Below are 26,996 nucleotides of genomic sequence, written 5' to 3'. Positions count from 1 at the left end.
CAGAAAGAACTCTTTAATAAAATTGTTCACTGTATTTCAATTGCAAGGGATGCTACAGGATAAAAAAAAAATTTATGTCAGAATGTGGTAGAGTTGCACTTATATAATTACTTGAACTTGCAAAATTCCAGTCTTATAAGATGTCAATCTAATATATTTTATTCTCTGGCACCCATCAAATTTTTGAAAGAACAGCAGTTCTTCCTCAGAAACTCCAATAGGTAACTGTGCTAACGCTCAAGATAAATGCAAAGGGAATATTACATATAAAGATGTTATTTCAAGATTGTACCAATTTTCAGGGATTCAGTAGAGAGAAAATCCTGATGTTCTTTTCCGAAGGACACATGGTCAATCCTAACACACACACACCCCTCCATTTTAGATTGAATTATTTGATCATCATAGCATGTCCTATACAAGGAGTCTCCAAATCTGGCAACTTTTTAAGACTTGTGGACTTCAACTCCTAGAATTCCTTAGCCAGCATAAGGAAGTTGCCAAGTTTGGAGATCCCTATCTTACACAAACCAGCATGTGTTTACTTCTAGATACTTACTCGTGACGGTATTATTTGAGGCAGTCAGTGCAGTTAACGTATTTACATCCCAGAGGAATATCTGTCTGTCCAACCCAGCAGATGCTACCAATTCTTTGTCTTTTGCATAAGCCAAAGCTTTCACATAATCCTAAAACAAACAAGACGTGTGGCAAATAGAACTAAGCACCAGGATACTGATAGGGCACCCCAAGTGTTGCATGTTGCATTTTTTGTACTTTACCTTGTGAGTTCTTAGGGTTGACATGCAAAACCCTTTATGTGCATTCCATACTTTAACAGTAGTGTCAGATGAAGCCGATATCACTATAAAGATAAAATGAATGGTTTGTCTTGATGATAAGTAACAAGAGAAATTCGTTTGCCATTAAAAAACAGAATCGCTGTGACTGATAACTGTTCAGAGGCATATGCCAGAGTTAATTACCAGAAGGATGCTTTCGGAACTTCTATCTCAGGAGGAATTCAGCACCTGTTTGTTTTTGCTCAATGCTGCCAATATCAGGAAAACATTTCTATGGCTTCAGAAATTCTTAATTCAACAAGTATTTTATTTTCTGGTGCTTTATTCCACTTGGCAACATTATTTTAATTTTTTGCAGGTTTTCTTCCCCTCATGTATATGAACTTCAATTGATAATGGCTTCCAATGTTTATTAAAGGACACTATTAAAGGTCAACTGTTATAAATTAAAACAGGGCCTAGGAACGCAGAATGAAAAATTCCGCAAATACCAAGCACTGAGATAATTGACACACATCATTCTACTTCATCATAAAATGTTCAAAAAAATTACTTACAAGTTTTACCATTGCAGCAAAGTACAATATCGTTTACCCAGTCCGTATGATGTTCCATTGATGCTATATAAGGGTCTTGCTGGAATTAAAAATAGTATTTTGAGTTCTAATCCTGTGCCATAAGAATTCTCTGGAGGCTGTTATGACAAGAGGCAGCTTCATCTATATTTCACAACTACTATGTTAGCAATCACTGCATCAATTGCCAAAAAGTTTAGGATCCAGTTTAATTATTGCAGCTACATATTAATCCAGGGTATGGTATAGGATTGTGATTATCTGAAGAACATTTCCTGGCAAGCGGCATCTTTATTGCCAGTCAGTCCTAAGATCTACTGACACTTTTTCTAGCCCCATCCTTAGTGAAAGGTCTGGCTAAGTACAAAAAACCCAGAAGAGATGACCACATACTATCAATGTAAGAAGATTAATTGATGGGAGTCATGTTAGGAGCCAAATCTGGCAAAAAGGGGGGGAATACAGACAATGATATTTTGTTTCAGCACAAGTTAGGTTGGCCTTACTGAATGGGTTCAGGCTAAGATATGGTTAAATCACGGTTACCTCCAATCCCCAAATTAAAATCTGCCATTCTTTTCATAGACCAGACATCTGAAAAATCTGAGCTCTCAAATAAAAAAAAAACTCAAAAAGTAAGCAAAAATAAGGTAAGTGTGATGCTTACAAATACAACTCTAAGCACATTCTTTAACGACACAAACTATTTTTGCTAGGTAATTTGACTAGATGCCTAAAAGTGAAAACGTGTATTGGTAAAGCACATTCCAGGCTTAGTTTACCTTGTGCTGGTTTACACTCCATATCCTGATGATTGAATCTCGACCTGCAGTAAAAAGTCTGTTCAACGCTGGATCCAGCTGTAGTGCATTTACCCCGTTGCGATTATATTTCTCCACCTCATCTCTAATTACATAAGAGACCTAAAATGTTTGATATAAATCCAAGGGAAGTATTAAGAAACTGTAAAGTAGAAACATCAAGCATGCTCAAACATATCTCCTTTTCATAAAAAAAAGAATTCCTAAACAATTGATGTCTCATATCAGGAATGAAAAAAAAAAACCTCGCAAATTCATGAACGGAGCATTCCAGCTTAATTTGGGAACGTTCCATTCCAGCAGGAGCAATAATTATGATGCACCTTCCAGGTTATGCATTAACCCCACAACATAGAGGATCTCTTCCTAGATATATATTTTATTTTATTTATTAAGAAAATTTATACGGCTGTCAGTGTCTTTGGGTGGTTTACAAGGAAGAAACCCCAATACAAAAACAAATACCATCCCACATCAGCTGGTGACAACAATCAAACGAGCTATGTGACGGGCTCTATATCATGCTGGGGTCTCCAGACCTATTGACTAAACCACGTCTTCAGAGCCTCGTGAAGTCTCTAAGTAGGGGCCATTATTATTTCTGCAAATTCATCTCTTTTAATCCAGGTTTTCATACTAATCCCCTAGCTAAAATTAACTTTTCTTGCTCACAAAGGAATTTCAGTTCACATGGCTTTAAAGAATTTTTATCACTTTTTTTTTTATAAAAAAGTCATTTCTAGAAATATTGGTATTCTCATCCCACGCCCAATCTACACATACAGTCCCCTTGTATAAGACAATATGGTCTTAATACGGAATGACAGCACTGAGTCCATATCTATAATAACCAAAAGAAATATGAGATATTTGACAATTTCACCTGATTTCTTAAATCTGACATGATACAGATGTAGCTATTTTATTTTGTACCTATAATTATGAACATAACAGTATATTGCATAATATGGCAAGAAGCTATTATAATCTTATTTCTTCCAGAATTCTGAAAACAACAAAACAGCTTGCTGACAAGAAAAATAATCAGCAATATGAAATTTTCTGGCTACTGAAGAGATCTCACACACCACTTTAGGGTTATTAGGAGAGTGTCTAAATGCTTTCTGCATTATCTACAGCTTTGGTGAACAATGGATTCTGTCTTGCTACATTCTCAATACTCTTTCTCCTAGTCCTCCAGAAGATGCAAAAAGAGGGCATGCATACATTTATTTTCCTTGCAGACATTTACTGTGATGGAATGTAGTACGTATTTTCGAGAAGAAGGAGCTACATTCCACAGGGCAAAGAGACAGTGAAGTTTAGATTGTTTGGTTGGGAGAAAAAGAATTAAAACAGCACCATCTTAGCAATTCTCAGAGTACATCTTTAACGATGCAAGCTGTTGCTTTAGTTTGGAAAGATTTTTGCTCACAGGTGGAGAACAATCCCATGTGCTTTTCGTGGGCCTCGGGGCTCGACATTTACACTTACTTTATGTCTATCATCAACCATACTGGAATAACAGCTACCCCTTCTGCCTTTGTACAATGAGTATAGTGGAAGCTTTATAATACCATACATCAGTACTCAGCGCTTGTTAATTACTTGGTTTGCTCTTTTAGAAGAGAATATACTCTTCAATCCCCCAAAATGTCCAAATACATTGGAAAATTGTGTTCCTTCTGATGGCTGTCAGAAAATTCTGGTCTTAACTAGAATGTTAGTTTAATTACTTTCATTTTAAATTCACCGGCCATATATTATACTCGTCCCAGCTTCTGCCCACCTAGCAGTTCGAAAGCACGTAAAAATGCAAGTAGAAAAATAGGGACCACTACGGTGGGAAGGTAACGGCGTTCCGTGCTCCTTTGGCGTCTAGTCATGCCGGCCACATGACCACGGAGACGTCTTTGGACAAATGCTGGCTCTTCGGCTTTGAAACGGAGATGAGCCCCTAGAGTCGGAAATGACTAGCACGCGTGTGGGGGGGAACCTTTACCTTTTACCTATTGTTATGAAATGCTGGTCTATAAGTGTAAATAAGTTTTATTTACCAACTACAGTTGGTGCAAAGAGCTCTGGAAGAAAATATTCCTGTAATTCCTTATTTTAATGCCTGTGGAGATTCTCAGTTATCCAGGTCACAGCTGTCTAAAAAGTGTTTTTTAAAGGCAACTGAACAGTTTTTTTCCCCCAGCAGTCCAGTTCTCCTTGTTTTAATCAGCCTCCACATGTAGGAAAAGCTCCTCTCATTCAGAAGTGGCTCCAAAGAAAAGACAGACACATAGAACTCTAGAGTAGTTTATTCTCTGCTGCAAACCTTAAGGCTTTAAGTCAATTTCTACCTTGAATTTATTCTCACATGGGGCACAATTTGGAAATGAAAAGAAATTCTTCTTGCCTTTCCTCCCCCTTCCCGTCCCCTCTGCGGGGTCTAGCAGACACCACTGGGAATCCTCCTTGCAAATCCTAGAAAATAGGACTGTGGATGCTTATACTTATCTTGCATAGTTCTATCAAAGTAAGTAACGTTATGAAATGTGTGTCGGTCAGATTCCTAGAACTTTACATGGGCATATGCTTCTACAGCAGGTGTCTTAGTACAATATCAAAGAATCCTTACCTTCTTCCATTTCACATTTTAGGCTAATGTCCCTCCCAAATTTAATTTAATTTTAATTTTATTAGATTTATATACCGCCCTTTCCCGAAGGACTCAGGGCGGTTTACAGGGCATTTTAAAATCACACCAATACAAAATACAAAAGTTAAAAGACAATTAAAAAGATTAAATTATCCCTGAAAATAAAACCCCAGTTAAAATTCTCAGCCTGGGCCAGAGAGCTCAAAGAGCCAGGTCTTCAGGTCCAGGCGGAATGAACGCAGGTCAGGGGCAGTCCTGAGCTCCACGGGCAGCTGGTTCCAGAGGGCAGGCGCACCCACAGAGAAGGCCCTCCCCCTGGGTGTTATCCGCCAGCAATCTTTTACCGGCGGCACCCTGAGAAGACCCTCCCTGTGGGAGCGCACTGGACGAAGGGAACTTGAGGTGTTCCCTCAGATATCCCGGACCCAAGCCATTCAGGGCTTTATAGGTCATCACCAGCACCTTGAATCTCACCCGGAGGGCAACCGGGAGCCAATGCAGCTCACGGAGTAGAGGTGTTACATGGGAGTATCGGGAAACCCCCATCACAAATGACTACCTCTACCCAAATACTAACCAGGGCATCCCCTGCTTAGCCCCGCCACCTCGACAATCTGCAACAAAAGAACCATGGAAGAGCCAAGCTTCTCACTGATATTGGCGCTAAAACCTGCCACGCTTCAGAAACACAGTCCTTTGAACAATTTTAAAAACTAGCATGTCAAAAAGGGTCCTCACGATGAGAAGGAAGATAATGGATATGTAAAAAGAACTGGAGTAACACACTCTGTCCAAGGAACTACGTAGTTTAAATAGTGAATTAAAGGAATTAGAAATTCTGATGGCATTCCCAAATAGGACATAATACAACAGTCCAGTTTTTATTATTTCTACACCTATGTTATTATTCCTGCGATACATTTTCATCACAAAATAGAAGCAATTCCGTTCATTTTGTTTTCTACTCAGACCAGGCTTTTCCTCAACATATTCTAGACTTCTTAGGCTGTCTTTACTAGGATGTTTGGGGAGAGCATTACATTAAAAAAAATGTCTGCAAACTTAGCCATTTTCTCAAACATGCTGATACCTCCTGATAACTCTGATTCTTCATCAGGAACACTTTTAATTTTCACAATGATCATGAGGTTAAACTTGACTGCCTAATCTGCAATCAAGTAATTCCACTAATTAATAAGCCTATTTTTAGCAATATTTCTATTAGCATTCATTCATCCGACCCTCCAGGCAGTGACATAAAATATTAAAAACTTAAAGCTCCAAAATATGAGAATTACAAGTATATGCACACCTGTGGAAACTCTAATCCAGTGCAGACTGCTATAATATACCTCCAATCTGCTGGTTTTTAATATGCATCTGTTAGAAGATCCAGATAAACAATACTTATCCAAATGTACTGTATACAACTTTTCAAGAAAGAGTTATACAGCTAGTCCTCGACTTAATAACACTTTATTTACTGATCTTCAATGGCAATGAAAACAGTGAGTTATGACTGTTTTTCACACTTATGACCATTGCAGCATCTCCAAGGTCATGTGATCAAAATTCAGATGCTTGGCAACTGGCATGTATTTATGACGGTTGCAGTGTCCCAGGATCAAGTGATCAACTTTTGCGACCTTCTGACAACAAAGTCAATAAGGAAGCCAGATTCATTTAATAACCATGTTACTAACATTTGCAATGATTTAAATAACAACTGGGGAAGTAAAACGGTTCAAAACTCACTTAACAAATGTTTCACTTAGAAATAGAAATTTGGAGCTTGTGGTAAGTTGAGGACTACCTGTACTCAAAACTGGCATGAGAAACACCGATGCAGCAGAAGCCAAGCTATATATTTTTTACCCTTCACACGGTAAGAAAAGCAACTGGAAATGATTCTGAGAGAATAGGAAAAGGATGGAGAATTGGAAAAGCTGACAACTAATATCTTAAAGCTCTAGCATGTAATGGCTTAGGTGCCTCCAGGAATGAAAAGCTAGATTTGCTGAACTTGATCACTAACGCAGTAATAAAATGAGACCAAAAAGGTAGAGAAGCCTATTGCAGCTTAAATATACCCAGCTTCAGATTTCAATAGGGTTATCTTTTGGATATTTTTAGTGGAAGAAAATCGATTCGTTAAAACACAGAGTAATATATTGAATCTGCAAGAGCCCAGACTGCAGGTGGACTCATCAATATTTCATTTTTTTTTTGTTTTCTGTTAAGATAGGCTCAAGCCAAAAACCAGAACACCAGGTCCCTTACTTGTGTCTCAAGGACAATTGGAGATTTCAACAAAGGCCTCCCCAGCCCTTGCCTGGAATTTTTCTTTCTGGCCCACCTCAACTCTATGATATTAGACCTGGGAAATTATTATTTATTTGAATTTTTTAACCGCCCAACTGCAATGGACTCTGGGCGGCGAAGTAGCCCAGCCAATTCATAGGTAAAAGGGCTTTGCTGCTGTTGTTTTTTTGCAGCTTGGATCGAGGGATGTGTCGGGGGGGGGGGAAAGCCACACGCCGTCTCTCACAGCCTGGCAACACGACACAGCAGTAAACGTTACTCCTCCAAGCCACGAAGACGCGAGCAGCCTTCCACCTCCCCTAACGTGATACCCGCCAGATCTCGGGTGGAGCAAGCTCCATAATCCTCGGCCGCGGGGCCGAGAGGTAACACAAGGCGAATCCCCACACATGAGGGAGACGAAATGAAGAAAGCTGCCTGCCCACCCCGCCCTTCGCCCGTTGCTCTGCCCGCCAAGCCACCACGCCGCTCGCTCGTTCGTCGTTTCGCGCAGCGCAGCTAGGCCGCGACGATCCTCCCGCGCCTCCCTCCAGCTTCCCTTGCCGAACAAGCGCCCCTTTCGCCTCCTTCACCTGCACTTTCCGCCGCCCCGCTGTATTCTGTCGGTGATGAGCCGCCATCTTACATGTTGACACTCTGTCGTCATATCCGAGGGAAGATTAAACCGCCCGGAAGTCCCACCCCCCAGAGGCTGAGACTTCTGTTTCCCCTTCTTTTTAACTGAGGCACTGAGGCGGGGACTGAGTAGAAAATGGGCGTTACGTGCGGATGTGTGTTGCGCGGTTGCTAGAGCAGCGGTTATTGCAAAGCCGCGCTCGAGATTGTTTTTATCTCGCGAGATTTGGACGGGGCTGTAGCGGGCGGGCGTGGTGCTCCAGGTCCAGCACCTCGTCATCACAATGGAGATAAGCTCCGCCCCCTTTGTTAGCCCCTTCGGCTCGGTGACACCTCGGGTCGACTTTCCCGCCGTTTCATTTTTTCCCGCCCTTTTGAAGCCTTTTCGTGATTTTCATTTTCTGAAACTCGAGATTTTTTTTTAAAAAAAGTCTAATAAATATTACCCCCTTCCCAGCCGTCAATATATGTAATATTAACTTCAGGCGAATTAATAGTCAAAATATTTTTTTTAAAAAATGTGCTCTGAAATGTGGTACTCATCAGCTAAAGAAAACTCCAGAAAAAGACAAATCAGACCTCAAAATCGTGACTGCATTAATACATCTTGCTAACCTTTGGTTTATTTTGACATCAATTACTGAAGTAATGCTTTGTTGGGAAAAAAAAGTCCATCATGGTTCCTCCAAGCGGGGGAATAAACATGGCAACTGCTTTGGGAAGAAGGTTGTAGTTTATTGCAGAGGAAAGCCAGACAGAAAGACAGATCCAACAGAAAAAAGGGCTGACCACATGTGGGTAGTGAGTTTTTCTACCCCCTGGAGCTTGTAAGCCGCCCTGAGTCTTCGGAGAAGGGCGGGATATAAATGTAATAAAATAAAATATTGTCTCGAGTTATTTCCTGTTTCAAGCTTTGTATGTCCTTTGTCACGTATTCTGTCCTGAGCCTAGGTGTGCCCCTTTAGGATTCTTGATGGTTGTGGGTATGTCCTATTACGTCCCCTGCTTCCCTGGGGCTGTGGCTGATGTTGACTCTAGAGATCTTTCTTCCTAATCCCAGTTTCCTGACAAGATTATCGCCTCTGCATTTCTATAGAGTTGGTTTCTGCTTGGGGGAGGGAGACTTGGGGCTATTAAGAAAAACTGGGCATGCTTTTCTGCCTCTACTTTTTTTTAGGAAATGTATTTTCTTGCCCTTTTAATATTTCCTTCCCTGGGGAGCTGACTTCTCACACTGCTATGGGAAGAAGGTTGTAGTTTATTGCAGAGGAAAGCCAGACAGAAAGATGGATCCAACAGACCCCCTGGAGTCTATTGTCTGGAGTTATTTCCTGTTTCAAGCTTTGTATGTCCTTTGTCATGTATTCTGTCCTGAGTCTAGGTGTGCCCCTTTAGAATTCTTGCTGGTTGTCTGTCCCAGCCCACCTCCCTGGGGCCAGGGTATGTAGATTTTAGATGTCTGAAGTCTTCTTAGCTTCAACCTTCTTGAATGGTTTACATCTGCATTTCTATAGAGTTGGTTTTTGCTTGGGGGAGGAAGACTTGGGGCTATTAAGAAAAACTGGGCATGCTTTTCTGCCTCTTTAACTTCTTTTTAGGAAATGTATTTTCCTGCCCTTTTTAATATTTCCTTCTCTGGGGAGCTGACTCCCCACAGCTTGATTACAGAGGTCAACTGCAGATTTCTGCACAGCCAGATGGCAGCTGCAGCATTTTATTAGCTTTATCTGTTGGATGTCTTCAATAGGCTTCACACTTTACCTGAGGGACTTCCTCTGCCCCCTATGAGGCCTTCAGTGGGGCAGCTACCTGAGTACCTGCAGACTTGATAAATTTGGTTGGATTTGCTTGTCTCGCCCATCTGCACTCTCAATTGTTTAATCTACTGAAGGCCTTCTGAAAAAAAATATGGGATCTATGGACAGGGAGGCCTTGCAGGCACAACCTAATGCAAGGCAGTTGTTGCCTTCTCAGTCCAAACTGAGACTCAGACCTCAGTCAAAGTGTGAGTCTGGTTGGGTGGTTAAGGCACCACTGGAAAGCAGGAGACCATGAGTTCAAGTTTTGCCTTTGGAATAAAAGTGAGTTGAGGGACTGTGAGCCAGTCACTAGGAGACAGTGAGTTCTAGTCCCGTCTTACACAAGAAAGCTGGTTGGGTGACTTTGGGCCAGTTGCCAAGAAATGGTGAGTTCTAGATCTGCCTTAGATACAAAAGCTGGATGGCTTTAGGCCAGTCACTAGAGATGGTGAATTCTAGTCCTGCCTTCGGCATGAAAGGTGGCTGGGTAAAAACTTAGGGCCTGAAAATCACTGGGTGATTTCGGGCTAGTCCCGCTCTCTTTCAGCCTAACTCACCTCACAGGGTTGTAGTTGTCAGGATAAAAGGAGAAACACATGAAAGCCTTTGCTGCTCAGAGAATACCTTGGTCTTTTAAGTGGTTTAAAAAGCAGTGAATAAATGGATCCCTTTCACAATGTTTATAAATTAGAAATGCATCTAATCTAACACTATTTTATGCCCATGTTCTGAATATTTAATTCAAGTATTTCCTATTAAGTTAGTGATAACATTCCAAACTAATGGAGTTGGTGGGATTTTCATATTCTTTCTATAGGGCAGACTATTATCTGTTAATACTTCCGGTCGCCTTTTTAAGAATGGGTGTGAACCAAGAGGATAACGCATAGTTATGTATAGAGGTAGTTGACTGACTGGGACAATGGACTGTTGAACTACTCTGAAGTAATCCAGAGTAGTTGGATAGCTGTTTGGATAGTTGTTTCCTGAGTTTGACCCTTCTGACCTGGGAGAGATGGCAAAGATTGGGAGCTGGTCTAGGCAGAGAAAAAGAGGAAAGTTATAACCTCAGGGTGATGATTGGCCAAGGTAACAGAATAACAGAGTTGGAAGGGATCTTGGAGGTCTTCTAGTCCAACCCCCTGCTGAATCAGGAGACCCTACACCATTAAGAGCCTTGGTGGAGCAGTGGGCTAATGCCTCCTTAAGTAACACCAGCTGCCTGCAATTAGTGCAGGTTCGCATCCCACCAGGCTCAAGGTTGACTCAGCCTTCCATCCTTCCGAGGTAGGTAAAATGAGGACCCAGATTGTCGGGGGCAATTAAGCTGACTTTGTAATAATGCCGCTTGGGGTGTATGTGAAAGCCCTAATAAGCAGGCATATACATAGAATGAAGGCTACTGCTAAGCTTGTAAGCCGCCCTGAGTCTTCGGAGAAGGGCGGGATATAAATGGAATTAAAATAAAAATAAATAAAATAAAATAAATTTCAGACAAATGGTTGTCCAATCTCTTCTTGAAAACCTCCAATTTTGAGCACCCACTACTTCTGGAGGCAACTCATTCCACTGATTAATTGTTCAAACTTGTCAGGAAGTTCCTTAATTAGTTTCCATCCATTGCTTCTTGTCCTGCCTTCAGATGCTTTGGAGTGGTTTCAGTGCCTTATACTGATTCTGCACTGATGCCCAAAATCTTGTCTGCAATGTCGCGTGGTCGCACAGAGAGACGGACACTTGAGCTGGGTAGTAGTTCTTTATTTGGATCGTGAATGAAGCTGGGCAAAGGGGTTTACCTGGCGTCTCTTATACCTGCCCAGGTGAATGGTGACCAATAGATTTGAACCTGGGCTTCCCGCCAGTGCAGGTGGCCAATGGATTCAAACCCTGGCTTCCCGCCAGAGCTGACCATGCCTGGGGCTGTCAACGACTCGCTCTATTCAGGCTTTCCTGCCAAAGCGGTTATAGCCTGGAGCTGTCCAGCCCCCTGCTGTGCTGGCATTTCCGTGTGTGCTTAACAGCATACACTACACACCGTCCTTGGTTCTTCAGTGAGGATAAAAGGAGAAAGGTGTGTTAAAAATCTTTGTCACCTTGAGTTATTTGTAAAAATAATAATAAAAGCGAGATATAAATGTGCCAGTGTCTCAGGAATAACCCCAAGCACCTCTGAACACAACAAAGTCAGATAGACACATGGGCAGGCCAGCCAACCAGGTCCAATTTTTCTCCCATGAGGGTAGCTGTGAAAAATTCAAGGCAATCAGAGTGTGATCTGATCGTGACAAGGGACCCTACATCCTGGTCATATCATGGTGCCCCAGACAAATCCCAGACCTCATATGTGACCTCCACTGTATGTTGGGCTCTCAGTGATCTGGGTTAGATCCATGGTGGCCAATGTCAGATTTAAAGAACCAGCAATGACACAAGGAAGTGTTCAGAGTGGTATGATTATTGCTATTCACCTATACAAGTAGTCCTTGACTTAAAAGAATTATGACAGTTTTAAAAGAATTATGACAGTTTTTCACACTTGCAGCATCCTCATGGTCATGTGACTATAATTAATTGGCAACGGGTTCATATTTTTGATGGTTACAGTGTCCCAGGGTTCTGTGAACATCTTTTGTGACCTTTTAACCTTCTGGAAGCAGATTCACTTAACAACCACATTACTAATTTAATTATTGCAGTGATTAACGTAACTGTTGAAAGAAAAATTTTCATCAGGGTCCTGTCCAAGCTGGGAATAATCAAAATGGAGACTGCTTTAGAAAGAAGGTTGTAGTTTATTGAAGAGAACAGCCAGACAGAAAGATGGCTCTAGAAGAAAAGAGTGAGAGCACATGTAGTAGGGAGTGGGTTTTTATACCTTCTTGAGCTTTTGTCTGGAGTTGTTCCTGTGGCATGAACTTTGACCTGAATCTGTGTGCCTTTCTGGTATTCTGATGATGGTGGTGGGTTAATCCTATTATGCCCCAAGGGTCATATCCTGCTTCCCTGGGGCTGTGGCTGATGAGTGTTGGACTTTTTTGGTAAGAGGAATTGTTGATTCTAGGGATCTTTGTATTTCTAATTCCAGCTTCCTGGCTCCAATCTTTCTGGCAAGATTATCACATCTGCATTTCTGCAGACCTGATTTCTGTGTGGGGCAGAGAGACTTGGGGCTATTAAGAAAAACTGGGCATGCTTTTCTGCCCGTAAGATCTTTTGAGGAAATTTAATATTCTGCCTTTTTAATATTTCCTTCTCTGGTGGGGGGCTGACTTCCCACACAACTGTGGCAAGAAAAGTTACATAATGCGGTAAAACTCAATAACTGCCTCGGTTACCAACAGAAATTTTGGGCTCAATTGTGATCATAAGTCAAGGATAGGAACTTTTCCAGATTAATGCACTTACTACAGAACTGCTATATTAACGCTGTAAAGCTTTAGAGAAGATCATCTTTCTTCTCAACCCTCAACTCAGCTCCACTATACTAGAATTCCTAGGCCACCTCTGACTCTGATTCAGGGATGTCCTCCAGTAACATAAGGCTAAGGATTCCAACATCTATGTCAACCAGGCTAGGAGGTCATGGAGCAAGAGGCTGTCCAGTAACAGTGATCCCATAATGAACCTGGTCTCACATCAGTTATATTTATAGCTCCATTTGAAAGCAACCAGAATTTCCTGGATGAACTCTACCAACTTTGCCTTGGAGTTGAGGTAAAAAACTATACAGGGATATTTCTGAGAACCCTCCACCCATGTCAGGCTTGCTATTGTACACAGTATGAGGGAAACTTTATAACAGGTCTATCTAGCATTCAGGGCCACTAAAGATCCAATGACCAGATTTTGGGCATCAGTGCAGAATCAGTATAAGGCACTGAGATCAAAGCATCTGAAGGCAGGACAAGAATCAGCAACAAGAAGCCAGAGAAAGAAATATTTTAGGGAATATTAAAAAGGCAGAATATATTTCCCCAAAGGAATAATGGAGAAGATCTTTAAAAAGACAGAAACCAGCCCCAGCCCCCAAGCAGAAAACTCAGCAGAGGCCAGCTTTTAGAAATGCAAATTCAGAAAGGTTTGAGCCTTCCAGCTCGAAACTGAAGAAATTAGGAAGACAAAGACCCCTAAAATCTAAATACCCCCACTCAAATTCTAAGGACAGGAAACATAAAAGGATTAACCCACCAGTACCAAAAGGGCACACTCAGACTCAAGTCAAAGTACATGACACAGGAAATACAAAGCCTCAAACAGGAAGAACTCCAAACAAAAGGCTCCAGAAGGTATAAAAAACCACCACTCCCAGCAGCATGTGGTCAGCTTTCCCAGATCCATCTTTCTGTCTGGCTCTCCTCTTCAATAAACTGCAACTTTCTTTCTAAAGCAGTCTTCCTTTTTTTACTCCCAGCTTGGACTGGACCCTGATGAAGATTTTTCTTTCAACAAAACAATGGATGGAAACTAAGCAAGGAACTTCCTGACAAGTTTGAACAATTAAATCAGTGGAATGAGTTGCCTCCAGAAGTAGTGGGTGCTCAAAATTGGAGGTTTTCAAGAAGAAATTGGATAACCATTTGTCTGAAATGATGTAGGGTCTCCTGATTCAGCAGGGGGTTGGACTAGAACAGACATGTCAAACACAAGGCCCGGAGGCCGGATCCGGCCCGCGAAGTGGTTTCATGTGGCCCGCGAAGCTATCCTGGAAACAGGGAGGGAACGGCTGCCACTGCCTTGGCCCTGGCCCAGAGACCCTCCTTCTGCCAGAGACCCTCAGATCTGTCCCACTCCTGCCCAGGCCCCCATAGGCACCCTTGATGTCAACGATGTAGAGCTGGCCACGCCCACCCAGTAGGCCATACACACTCTACCCACGTCCACCCAGTAGGCCACGCCCACCCAGTAGGCCACGCCCACCCAGGCCATACTCACCCGGCCCCTTGAGGGCAACCGCAATGCTGATGCGGCCCTCAATGAAATTGAGTTTGACACCCCTGGACTAGAAGACCTCCAAGATCCCTTCCATCTTTGTTATTCTGTTACCTCGGCCCATCATCACCCTGAGGTTATAACTTTCCTCTTTCTCTCTGCCTAGACCAGCTCCCAATCTTTGCCATCTCTCCCAGGTCAGAAGGGTCAAACTCAGGAAACAACTATCCAAACAGCTATCCAACTACTCTGGATTACTTCAGAGTAGTTCAACAGTCCATTGTCCCAGTCAGTCAACTACCTCTATACATAACTATGCGTTATCCTCTTGGTTCACACCCATTCTTAAAAAGGCGACCGGAAGTATTAACAGATAATAGTCTGCCCTATAGAAAGAATATGAAAATCCCACCAACTCCATTAGTTTGGAATGTTATCACTAACTTAATAGGAAATACTTGAATTAAATATTCAGAATATGGGCATAAAATAGTGTTAGAGTAGATGCATTTCTAACTTATAAATATTGTGAAAGGGATCCATTTATTCACTGCTTTTTAAACCACTTAAAAGACCAAGATATTCTCTGAGCAGCAAAGGCTTTCATGTGTAATTACTGTAAATGAAAGTTCATATCCTGTTAGGCTTCTGCATTGTTCTATAGTGGAATGAAAAGAGCAGGGAACTTATATATTGTTGAAAGAAAAATCTTCATCGGTGTCCAGTCTAAGCCGGGAATAATCAAAATGGAGACTGCTTTAGAAAGAAGGTTGTAGTTTATTGGAGAGAAGAGCCAGACAGAAAGATGGCTCTGGAAAAACTGACCACATGGAGCAGGGAGTGGTGGGTTTTTATACCTTCTGGGGCTTTTGAGGTTGTTTCCTGTTCCTGTTTGAGGCTTTGTATTTCCTGTGTCATGTACTTTGACCTGAGTCTGAGTATGCCCTTTTGGTATTGGGTTAATCCTATTATCTCCTCAAAGGTCATGTCTTCTAGAGTTTGGGTGGGGTATGTAGATTTTAGGGTCTGTCTTCCTAATCTCATCAGTTTCTAGCTGGAAGGCTCCAAACTTTCTGAATGGATTATTGAATTTGCATTTCTAAAAGCTGGACTCTGCTGAGTTTTCTGGGATAGGAGAATTTTCTGCCTTTTTAATATTCCCCAATATATTTCTTTCTCTGGATTCTTCCCACAATACATAAGGGGGGGGGAATCCAAGATTCCTGATGAAGTCTGAGCTCATAGCTGCAATCTTCATGATAGCTAAGGAGGAATGCACATTCTCAGCATCTAATTAAATTGAGATCCATAAAAGCTTATGCAATTGTAATTGTCTTTAAAACGCCTCCAACAAAATCATCTGGCTGATTTTTGTTTAGTAAACTAACCTCTCAGCTGATTGAGTGATCATAAGCCATCAAATCAATGTCAACTCTGACTGACTATATTCAGTACATAGACTTTCCAGACATTACAGGTAGTCCTCAACTTACAACAATTCATTTGGTAACCGAAGTTACAACAGCACTGAAAAAAGTGACTTATGACTTAAAAGTGTCGCAGCATCTCCATAGTTATGTGGTCAAAGTTCACACTCTTGGCAACTGACTCATACTTAATGACAGTTGCAGTGTCCCAGGGTCACGTGATTCCCTTTTGCGACCTTCTGACCAGCAAAGTCAATGGGGAAACCCGATTCACTTAACAACCGTGTTACTAACTTAACAACTGAAGCGATTCACTTAACAACTGGGGCAAGAAAGGTCGTAAAATGGAGCAAAGCTGACTTAACAACTGTCTCACTTAGCAACATAAATTTTGGGCTCCATTGTGGCTGTTTAATCGAGGATTACCTGTATTTCCCCCATCTGCCTTTCAATTCTTCTAACAGTACTGCTGCAAGTAAGTATGTCTTATTGGACTTTGTCATTTTCTCTTTCTTTCTATATTTCCCAGAATTATGGACTTCTCAAGGGAACTGGATATTTGCATAATGTATTCACAACATAGATATTTGACCCTGCTCATTGTATCTCAAGTGAGACTTTGGGATGGATTGACTGATTTGTTGATAGTTTTGATATTTCAGTATCCATGGTATTATTTTCCAGTACCAAATTCAAAAGCATCAACACTCTTTCTATCCTACTTTTTCAAAGTCTTGAATGTCAAAGAGAAAAACATGCCAAAGATATGTCACTCATTTCTTTGAAGGAAAGCCAGGACACCTGCAATGAGTTGAAAGAAAAGTAATATAAAAAAGGATTAGGATCAACAATGGAAACAGCACATTTCCCCACAGTGGACGGCCCAAATGATCAGGCTCAAATCATCATAAAGGTGGTCCTTGACTTACAACCATTCATTTAGTGACCGTTCAAAGTTAAGCGTACAGTCACCTATGCGCTCGTGACCTCTCGTCTGGACTACTGTAATGCTCTCTACATGGGGCTGCCCTTGAAGACCACTCGGAGGCTCCAACTGGTGCAGAATGCAGCTGCGCAAGTTGTGCTGGGAGTCTCCCGATACTCCCATGTTACACCTTTGCTCCACGAGCTGCATTGGCTGCCGGTTGTCCTCCGGGTGAGATTCAAGGTGTTGGTAATGACCTACAAAGCCCTACATGGCATGGGTCCGGATTACCTACGGCAACACCTGCGGCCAGCGTCAACTTCCCTCCGTCCAGTGCGCTCCCACAGAGAGGGCCTCCTCAGGGTGCCTCCGATCAGAGAATGTCGATTGGTGGCCCCTAGGGGGAGGGCCTTCTCTGTGGGCGCGCCAGACCTATGGAACCGCTTGCCGGTTGAGCTCCGGCCGGCCCCCAACCTTCACTCCTTCCGGCGGGATCTAAAAACTTATTTATTCGAGCAATCTGACCTGGTTTGATGGGTTAGGGTTGGGGTTTTAATATGGCTTTTAATTATTGTTTATATTCGGGCATAATATTTAATTGTCTTTTAACTTTGTATTTCGCTTTTACATTTATTGCCCTGTACACCGCCCTGAGTCCTTCAGGAGAAGGGCGGTATATAAATTTAATAAATATAAATATAATATATAAATATAAAACAGCACTGGAAAAAAAGGTGGCTTATATTTTCCACATTTACAGCGGTTGCAGCATCCCTGTGGTCATATGATCAAAATTCATGTGCTTGGCAATGGATTCATGTTTATGACGGTTTCGGTGTCTTTGGGTCATGTGATCACCTTTTGCGATCTTTTGACAAGCAAAATCAATGGGGAAGCCAGATTCAACTTACAACCTTATTACTAATTTAACAACTGCAGTGCTTTCACTTAACAATTATGCCAAGAAAATTAGTAAAACGGGACAAAAGTCACTTAATAAATGTTTTGCTAGCAACATAAATTTTGACCTCAACTGTAGCCATAAATTGAGAACTACCTATATAATGCAAAGGTCCAGGAAAAGACAAGAGGGTGACCAGGTTGGGAACAGATCCTCCTGGAGAAAATCAGACCATGTGGTCACTAAGAGTCAACATTAACTTGATGGCCATAGTCAATGACAATAAGCAAGTAACAATTTTTTTATTTATTTATTTTAATTCCATTTATATCCCGCCCTTCTCCGAAGACTCAGGGCGGCTTACAAGCTTAGCAGTAGCCTTCATTCTATGTATATGCCTGCTTATTAGGGCTTTCACACACCCCCAAGCGGCATTATTACAAAGTCAGCTTAATTGCCCCCAACAATCTGGGTCCTCATTTTACCTACCTCGGAAGGATGGAAGGCTGAGTCAACCTTGAGCCTGGTGGGACTCGAACCTGCACTAATTGCAGGCAGCTGGTGTTACTTAAGGAGGCATTAGCCCACTGCTCCACCAAAGGCCTAGCTAACCTTGGAAAATAAGCAAGACCAGGCTTATTAGTATTTGAGTGAGGAATCACCACTTGAAGTTAAAAAAAATAAAATTCTGGTGGGTAGAATTGAAGGTAAAAAAATACAATTAATTCATTCTCTCCCGCCCCCTCCTCTCTCCCTCTCTCTCTAAAAAAATAGTAGAAAATCCATTTTTGTCCCATTGCCAGGAAAACCTCATGGAAGTCTACCTGAAGTTGGTAAAATTTGCCTCAGAAAATATTTCACCTCTATGTTATAGACAGTAACAATTCTACAATCCTCTTAAATGTCACCAGAAGGCTAGCATTTATATGTGACGCTTCTAAATCAGCAACAAGACCTTTTAACAGAAATAGTTTTACTCAAAACTGCAGCACAGCCTAATTAACATTAAGGTGCCAGAAGATGTCTTGTTAGCCAGATTTCTGTACATTAAATGTCTGTTAAGACGTTCTACATAACACATCACCCCTAGCAGTGAATGCAGTGGTACCCTTTACAAAAATGGATATCTGGCCCCTTATTTTATTCCCCCAAGGCTCTTTAATATGGGGGGGGGGGAAAGTGGGGGAATCCCTGAAATACATTCATTGTGCATTTAATGTATATCTTAGAATAATACGTCTAATTTACATGATTGTTGAATGTCTTATGTACCATCAAAACCTGTGTGATTCATTTCCCAGAATTCTCAGCAAAGGGCCAACTAGTTAGGGAATTATGGACATCTGGAGGTTTTTAGGGTATAGAAGTCTGTATTAAAGCATATCCAGCTCCATCTCAATACCGTAATAAGAAAAATTATACCGGCTATATTAGGTATCCTTTTATATACAGACAATCCTCGACTTAAAACCTTTTGTTTAGCAACTGTTCAAACTTGCAACAGCAGTGAAAAAAGTGACTTATGATCATAAGTGATTCACTTATGACCATTGCAGTATCTCTATGGTTACATAATCAAAATTCAGATGCTTGGCAACTGTTCATTTTTATGACGGTTGCAGTGTGCCGGGGTCCTATGATCATCTTTTGCGAACTTCTGACAAGCAAGTCAACGGGAAAGCTAGATTCACTTAACAACCATGTTCCTGAATTAACAACTACATTGATTCACTTAACAACTGTGTCAAGAAAGGTTGTAAAAGATGGGGCAAAAGTCACTTGTCTTCATTAACAACAGAAAGTTTGGGCTCAATTGTGGTCGTAAATCAAGGACTACCTGTACTGTACATTCAGTACTGCCTTATCAGTATTATTCAGTATTATTTCAGTATTATACTGATTCTAATCACCATTAGTCAAATACTGCCTAATTCAGGGGTGTTAAACCGCTGGCCGGAAATAAAATTGCCGGAAGAAACATCAACAACCTAAGATATGCAGATGATACCACTCTAATGGCAGAAAGTGAAGAAGAACTAAAGAGCCTCTTGTTGCGGGTGAAGAAGGAGAGTGCAAAACTTGGGTTGAAACTAAACATTAAGAAAACCAAGATCATGGCATCCGGCCCTCTCAATTCCTGGCAAATAGATGGGGAAGAAATGGAGGTAGTGACAGATTTTATTTTCCTGGGCTCCAAGATCACTGCAGATGGGGAGTGTAGCCAAGAAATTAAAAGATGCTTGCTCCTCGGGAGGAAAGCCATGACAAATCTAGACAGCACACTAAAAAGCAGAGACATCACCCTGTCAACAAAAGTGCGTATAGTCAAGGCTATGGTCTTCCCAGTTGCAATGTATGGCAGTGAAAGCTGGACCATAAGAAAGGCTGAGCGCCAAAGAATTGAAGCCTTTGAACTATGGTGCTGGAGAAGACTCCTGCGAGTTCCTTGGACTGCAAGGCGATCAAACCGGTCAGTCCTAGAGGAGATCAACCCTGACTGCTCTTTAGAAGGCCAGATCCTGAAGCTAAAACTCAAATACTTTGGCCACCTAATGAGAAGGAAGGACTCACTGGAGAAGAGCCTAATGCTGGGAAAGATTGAGGGCAAGAGAAGAAGGGGACGACAGAGAATGAGGTGGCTGGATGGAGTCACTGAAGCAGTAGGCGTGAGCTTAAATGGACTCCAGAAGATGGTAGAGGACAGGAAGGCCTGGAGGAACATTGTCCATAGGGTCGCGATGGGTCGGACACGACTTCGCAACTAACAACAACAAAAAACTGCTGGCCTGTGGGCCGGAAGTGTCACCCGGAAACTGCACCCACCCCATTGCTGGCAATGGAGAAAAAGCTCCGATACGTCGTGCGACGTCATGTGACTTTGTGAGTTTTACATGTCTGGCCTAATCAGTATTATTCAGTATTATTTTAGTATTATACTGATTCTAATCAGTATTAAAAATCAGAGGAAATAGTAACAATTTAAAAACTGACAATCATCTGCTACAGATTATTCTAGAGCATTTAGACCAATTGTCTGTCTATATTAGAAGGGAAATTTCAGTGGGCAGAATTACATACAGTACTGTATTTAATTACTATCAAAAGTAGTCACCATGAAAATAAAGCATATGAAATAGACTTGCTGGCTCACTCAGTGCTGCAATTTAAGAGACTGCGAGAAGTAATATTGTCTAATTGCCCTTTTCCCTTGATTTTGATGAGCAAAACCTTTTTGTGTTATTAGCTTCACAATGCTTCTACAGTGGTGAAATAACTCATTTCTACTTAAAAGTTGATAATCACCATCTCCATTTATTTCCTCACATTAATTTATTTCCTGGGATATCTCTCGAAATCTCATTTGTTTCTTCCAGCCTTAAAACATGCGTTGATTCTTCACATCCCCATTCTACCAGAAACCCACAGAACCAGAGCAGGAAACAACAAGAAAGGAACATCACTGTTATTTGATCTGATAAAGCAGAATATTTGCTTCTTTGAAAAGAATTAACTGGATGAAAAAAAAAAAACTTCAATAAGATTAAGTGAGTCTGGATGCTATTAAGGAGAAATATGTACTTATCACTAAACATCTTTAAATTGTAAAATTATGGGAAACGAGAGAAGAAACTTTGTATTTTTGGTAATTCTTTTAAGCAAAAAAGTATATAAAATATGCACAGTTGATAGTAACATTTTAACAATCTTTTTAAAGGTTATAGGGGGTATTTGATGTAGGAGTCTAATGTAAGTTATTGTGTATTCTCAAGCATCTTGCCTGTATTTTATATAGCTCGTGGAATTCTGCTGGTTTGTTTATGATCTCAGAATTTAGAATATTATGGAATCTATAGATCTAAATGGGCCCTAAAAGTATGGTTCTTCTTTGACAAAAATAGTTAACATTGCTATGGTTTTGTTCTATAGTTTGCATAACATTCTGGTTTATTTACAGTTCTTGGATAAATCCAGTTTTCCTTCTCCTTGCTTCAGTATCATATTCTTTCAAATACGTTTCAAAAATCCGCTTCCTCTGTGTTGGGTCTTGGGTGTTCCGTGAAGCTGCCGAGGGAAGCAGAGTAATTTTCCCCCAGCATTATCTTGTGTGAGAGAGATCACAGATCGCATTTTCTAATTTTTGTGATCGTTTGACTTCTGAATAATTAAAACTAGCTTTTATAAAGATCACTATGTATCTGTCCCATCTTTTCCAAATTTTTTTAAAAAATATTTTTTTACATTTCTTGTTATTCTTGTAAAGAGCCCAAGGCAGCGAGTATCATTAACTTTGTTATAAAAATGCATCCTTCAACACTTTATTTATGATTTCTCTCTTTTGTTGTTGTTGAAATGAATATTTATGCAACAGACATTTATAAGATCTGTAGTAATTAAAATTATATAAAATATTATCACAAATTTTATTAAGATTTAAATTTCAAACAAAAATGTCATATATATATATATATGACTTTAAAATAAATTTTCTGTTTTTAAAAAACAATGTAGAATTTGAAATCAATGCTTTTAACATGTGTTTCTGAGAAAAATGAAATATTCCCAATCTTCTTTGCCCGTCTCCTTTCTCCTTCTTGCTTACTATATTTAGCTCTTTGATTTTAATGCATATATTTTTCTCCTCCATTTTATTACATGAACCAAATGAGGAAGGCAATAAGCTTTACAGAAGTAAAATATCTGTCTGTTTTTCTGTCAATCTCACTCTATCTCTATCTATCTATCTATCTATCTATCTATCTATCTATCTATCTATCTATCTATCTATCTATCTATATCTCCCTCTCTATCATATATCTATTGTCTATTCATCCATCTATCCATCCTTTCATATCTATCTATCTATCTATCTATCTATCTATCTATCTATCTATCTATCTATCTATCTATCTATCTATCTATCTATCTCCCCCTCTCTATCATATATCTATTGTCTATTCATCCATCTATCCATCCTTTCATATCTATCATCTATCTATCTATCTATCTATCTATCTATCTATCTATCTATCTATCTATCTATCTATCTATCTATCTATCTATCTATCACATTTGGAAACTGCCCATCTCCCTTACAGAGGGACCTTCGATGGTGTAAAAATAAAATGTTAAAAACATAAAAAAACTGAATATAAAAATTTAAAACAGGGCAATCATGATTAAAAATGTGACATTAAAATTAACAGGTGAGGAGGGCTGACTTTCAGGGCACTAGCCACCTCCATGTCTACGTATTCTTCTGTGAGACCCAAGTAAGAGGATTTGAAAAATATTGCCTTTAAATATAGATATTATTAGATTTTTATTCCACATCAAGGTGATAAATGTATCTAACCCCCTTCCTATTTTCCCCGCAATAACAACCCTGTGAGGTGAATTGGGCCGAGAGTGAGCATGATTGGCCGAAAGTCATTAACTAGCATTCTTAAAGCATAACTAGAACTCACCCTCTCCTGGTGATTGGCCCAATGTCACCCAGCTGGCTTTCATGCCTAATGTGAAACTAGAACTCACAGTCTCCTGGTTTCTAGCCTAGCACCTCTATAACAAACTGGTTTCCTATGATATATGTGAACAGGGCAACAAACAACTGTCTTAAGTACAAAGCTAGTGTTTAATCTGGCCTTCATAATTAAGGGGCTGACCATATTTGATTGTTATGGTCCATGTAAATCTGAATTTGGCTTGACTCACAAATGAGCAGAATTTCTGGTTTTCTCTTAATAATGGCTTCAGCTAAAACTGACCAGCTTAATCATGTCTTTTTCTGTGTTCTTGGGAGAACAGAGAAGTCTATCTTATTTATCTCTTAAGTAACATTTAAGTTAACTAATTTAAGTTAACCAGGTTAACCAAGTATGTACTAGTAAAACAGACTATAAATTTTTAAAGTAAATAGCTTTCGTGGCTTTATGATGAAATTAAATAACCAAATTGCCGTTTGTGTAATTGTGTTGATGCCCTGATACATAAAACCATCTGTATGGTATGACTCTAATTATCAGCTGTATTTCTCTTACAATCCGAATGTTTGTTTGTCTCCTTCTGCAGTCCCAGTGGAGAAATATGCCGAATTTTTCCTTTTCAACGGCCCATAATTTCCTCCGTTTCACTCCTGAATCTTTGGATGCAATTAAAAAGAGAATTGCTGAGAAAGAAGCCAATCGCTCCAAAGCCTCAGAAAAGGACAGTAATGAAACACAAGAAGAAAATATTCGACCACAGCTTGATCTCAAAGTTTTAAAAAAGCTGCCTGTTCTTTATGGGAAGCCCCCTCCTTGGCTGATCGGAGAACCGTTGGAGGACGTTGACCCCTATTACAAGGATCATGAGGTCATACAGGTTTTTTTTTAAAAAAAATCTCTTATTTTTGGTATAAAGTGCTTTTATGAGATTAGTTACAGTAGAAGCTTGAGGAACACAAAAGTAGAATTTTTTTTAAAGAGCTAAAACATAAAACGGATCAGTTTTCATGAATGGAGGGGTCCTATGCAGTTGAATTGTGAAATATGTGTCTGAGTTTCAAGTAGAAAATACTGCATGTATTTTATTGACTCTGGAACTAATTGTTGATAGTTGTTGTTCGAGGTAGCCTTGATCTAACCTGTAGATTAGAACCTGTGATTTCACAGATAATAAGGGAACCAAAATGTGTGAAGTAAGAATCGTTCTGTTTTATTTTAAATTAATAAAAAAAATAATTCAGGGGATTTTTAATCAATCTAGGACCTATGTAGCTCAGAGGCTGAGGCACTGTGAGATAATGTCCTCCATTCCCTCTTATTGGTCAGTTGAGGGAAAGAATGTAAGCAAAAAATTGAGAATTTTTGAAATTCTCTAGATTTCCAAATTATCAGAAATGGGTAAGCATGTGGATTTTCTTCAAATTTTTTACCAGGAGGTTAAAAATTCTGGGGTTGTGAAAGTGCCCTTTTTACAGAAAAAGTTGAGGAAACACTGGGAAACAAATTGGAGCTTTTTAAGTGAACCAAGGACAGGCAATTAAATCATAAATGACTAAATCTAGAAACCTACAAAGATTAATTGGGATGTACTAAAACGTATTACTGCTCAAAAGTGCATTATCTCTTACACAGCTTTACCTTTGCTTTTCCACAATATTCCCAGCAGTTTCCCCCCCCCAAGATACAGTAAAATATAGTCCGTTTCCAGTCTTTTTTCAATTGTATCATAATATCACATCATAAAAGGGACGCGGTGGCTCAGTGGGTTAGGACGCTGAACTTGTCGATTGGAAGGTCGGCAGTTTGGTGGGTCGAATCCCGAGTGCCGCGTAGCAGAGTGAGCGCCTGTTACTCGTCCCAGCTTCTGCCAACCTAGCAGTTCGAAAGCACGTAAAAATGCAAGTAGAAAAATAGGGACCACTATGGTGGGAAGGTAACAGCGTTACGTGCACCTTTGGCATCTAGTCATGCCGGCCACATGACCACGGAGACGTCTTCGGACAAGCGCTGGCTCTTCGGCTATGAAACGGAGATGAGCACCGGCCCCTAGAGTCGGAAACGACTAGCACGCATGTGCGGGGGAACCTTTACGTTTACCTTTATCACATCATAATGATGCTTCCATTGGTACATATCCTGCCCTTTCCCATTTCAAGAAACAAAATTACGAGTTTGAAAATCAAAACTGCGTTTGCCTGAGGTTGGTCTGCAGAAAGCCAGCCACTTGGAAAGCGCACAGACATTATAGTTAAAAAAGTGGTATACAAGCAGTCCTTGACTTACAACCACAACTGAGGCCAACATTTCCATCACTAAGCAAGAGAGTTAAGTGAGTTTTGACATATTTTATGACCTTTTTTTGTTACCTGACTGCTGTTGTTAAGTTACTAACATGGTTATTAAATGAATCTGTCTTCTTCATTGAGTTTGCTTGTCAGAAGTTTGCAAAAGGGGATCCTATGATCCCGGGACACTGTGACCGTCATAAATATATGCCAGTTGCCCTCACCATGGGGAAGCTCCAATGACCATAAGTGTGACAACCAAGATTATAAGTCATAAGTTACTTTGTTCAGTCCTTATTGAAACTCAGATGGACATTAAATGAATGGTTGTAAGTCAAGGAAAACCTGTAGAAGAAAAAGGTTAAAAACTGATCTAAATTGTCAAGTCCACAACTGGCATCTGCTACGGGGAAACAAAAACATCAAAATTGGTTAGTTTTTCTACCTAAGGTAAGCATCAGCAAAAAAAACTACCTTAGGTTTTCTGAATTTTTTAAATGTGTCTCATTATTGCAATGTTAGGATAGGACTTGCTGACTTTTTGTATAAGAGACACAATTCTGTAGTTGCTAAGATTGGTATGCAGTATTTCTCCATGTCAAAATGTACAAAACTGCATTGAATTTATATTGGTGGAAGTATTTCAGTCTTCCTAAACCGATGTCCTTAGATTTGGAAATTCTGGGAGTTTTAGTCCAACACAAGGCTTACAAGCTGAGAGTTTGGTTGTTACAACATTTAAATAAATAATATTTAAAATGTTCTTTAAAATCTCTTCTAAACAGCATGTGTTATTTACAAAGAATTTACCTATGTTTTACAGACATTTATGGTGCTATCATCCCGAAGCAGAATCTTTCGATTTACAGCCTCCAAATCTTTGTTTTTATTTAGTCCATTCCACCCGCTAAGAAGACTAGCCATAAAAATGTTAATACATGTATATCCTTCTAATGTGAATATGGGGATTCACTCCATGGTTGCTAGTAAATATGCATACCAGTCTAAGCTGGATTCACATAGCATAACAAACGGAGGATAAATAGTTTATAGTTCAGTGTATCATGGAAATATAGCCACTGTTCCATCATTTTATGAGACACTCATGATATGCCATTGTTTATTGGTTTGAATCTAGCATGATATGTGAAGACTATTGTATTTTTAGGTGATACAATGGCTTTCTTCCCTTTTTTACATACCCTTAGAATGGAGAGTAAATGAGTCTCGTAATAGAGGCCTCTTACTTCCTTGCTGAAAGGAGGCTTAATATATAGAACAGAATAGAGTAGAGTAGAATAGAGTAGAGTAGAGTAGAATAGAATAATAATTTTATTGTCACTTTAAATGTGCACTAATCGGCATACATTAAAATGGAATTTCGTTGCATTTAGCTCAAAGGGTCACCACCTCTGATATACACTACATAAATATGACAAAACTAAATAAATAAATACAGAATTA

General features: G+C 40.2%; 1 protein-coding gene across 1 annotated transcript in view; it reads right to left on the bottom strand.

Annotated features, from left to right (window-relative positions):
- WDR48 (WD repeat domain 48) overlaps positions 1 to 7,806 on the bottom strand; it is a 30,455-nt gene extending 22,649 nt beyond the window's left edge. Inside the window, exons 1-5 of the mRNA XM_081345624.1 lie at positions 7,741 to 7,806; positions 2,161 to 2,301; positions 1,361 to 1,439; positions 783 to 865; positions 560 to 689 (exon numbers count right to left, since the gene is read on the bottom strand). Coding sequence (XP_081201750.1) covers positions 560 to 689; positions 783 to 865; positions 1,361 to 1,439; positions 2,161 to 2,301; positions 7,741 to 7,788 — 481 coding nt within the window. The 5' untranslated portion in view covers positions 7,789 to 7,806. The remainder of the gene's footprint in view (positions 1 to 559; positions 690 to 782; positions 866 to 1,360; positions 1,440 to 2,160; positions 2,302 to 7,740) is intronic.
- Positions 7,807 to 26,996: the final 19,190 nt, after the last annotated feature.

Source organism: Vipera berus (genome assembly GCF_964194415.1).
Source record: "Vipera berus genome assembly, chromosome: Z".
NCBI lineage: Eukaryota > Metazoa > Chordata > Lepidosauria > Squamata > Viperidae > Vipera > Vipera berus.
This window is presented reverse-complemented; position numbering and strand designations above follow the sequence as displayed.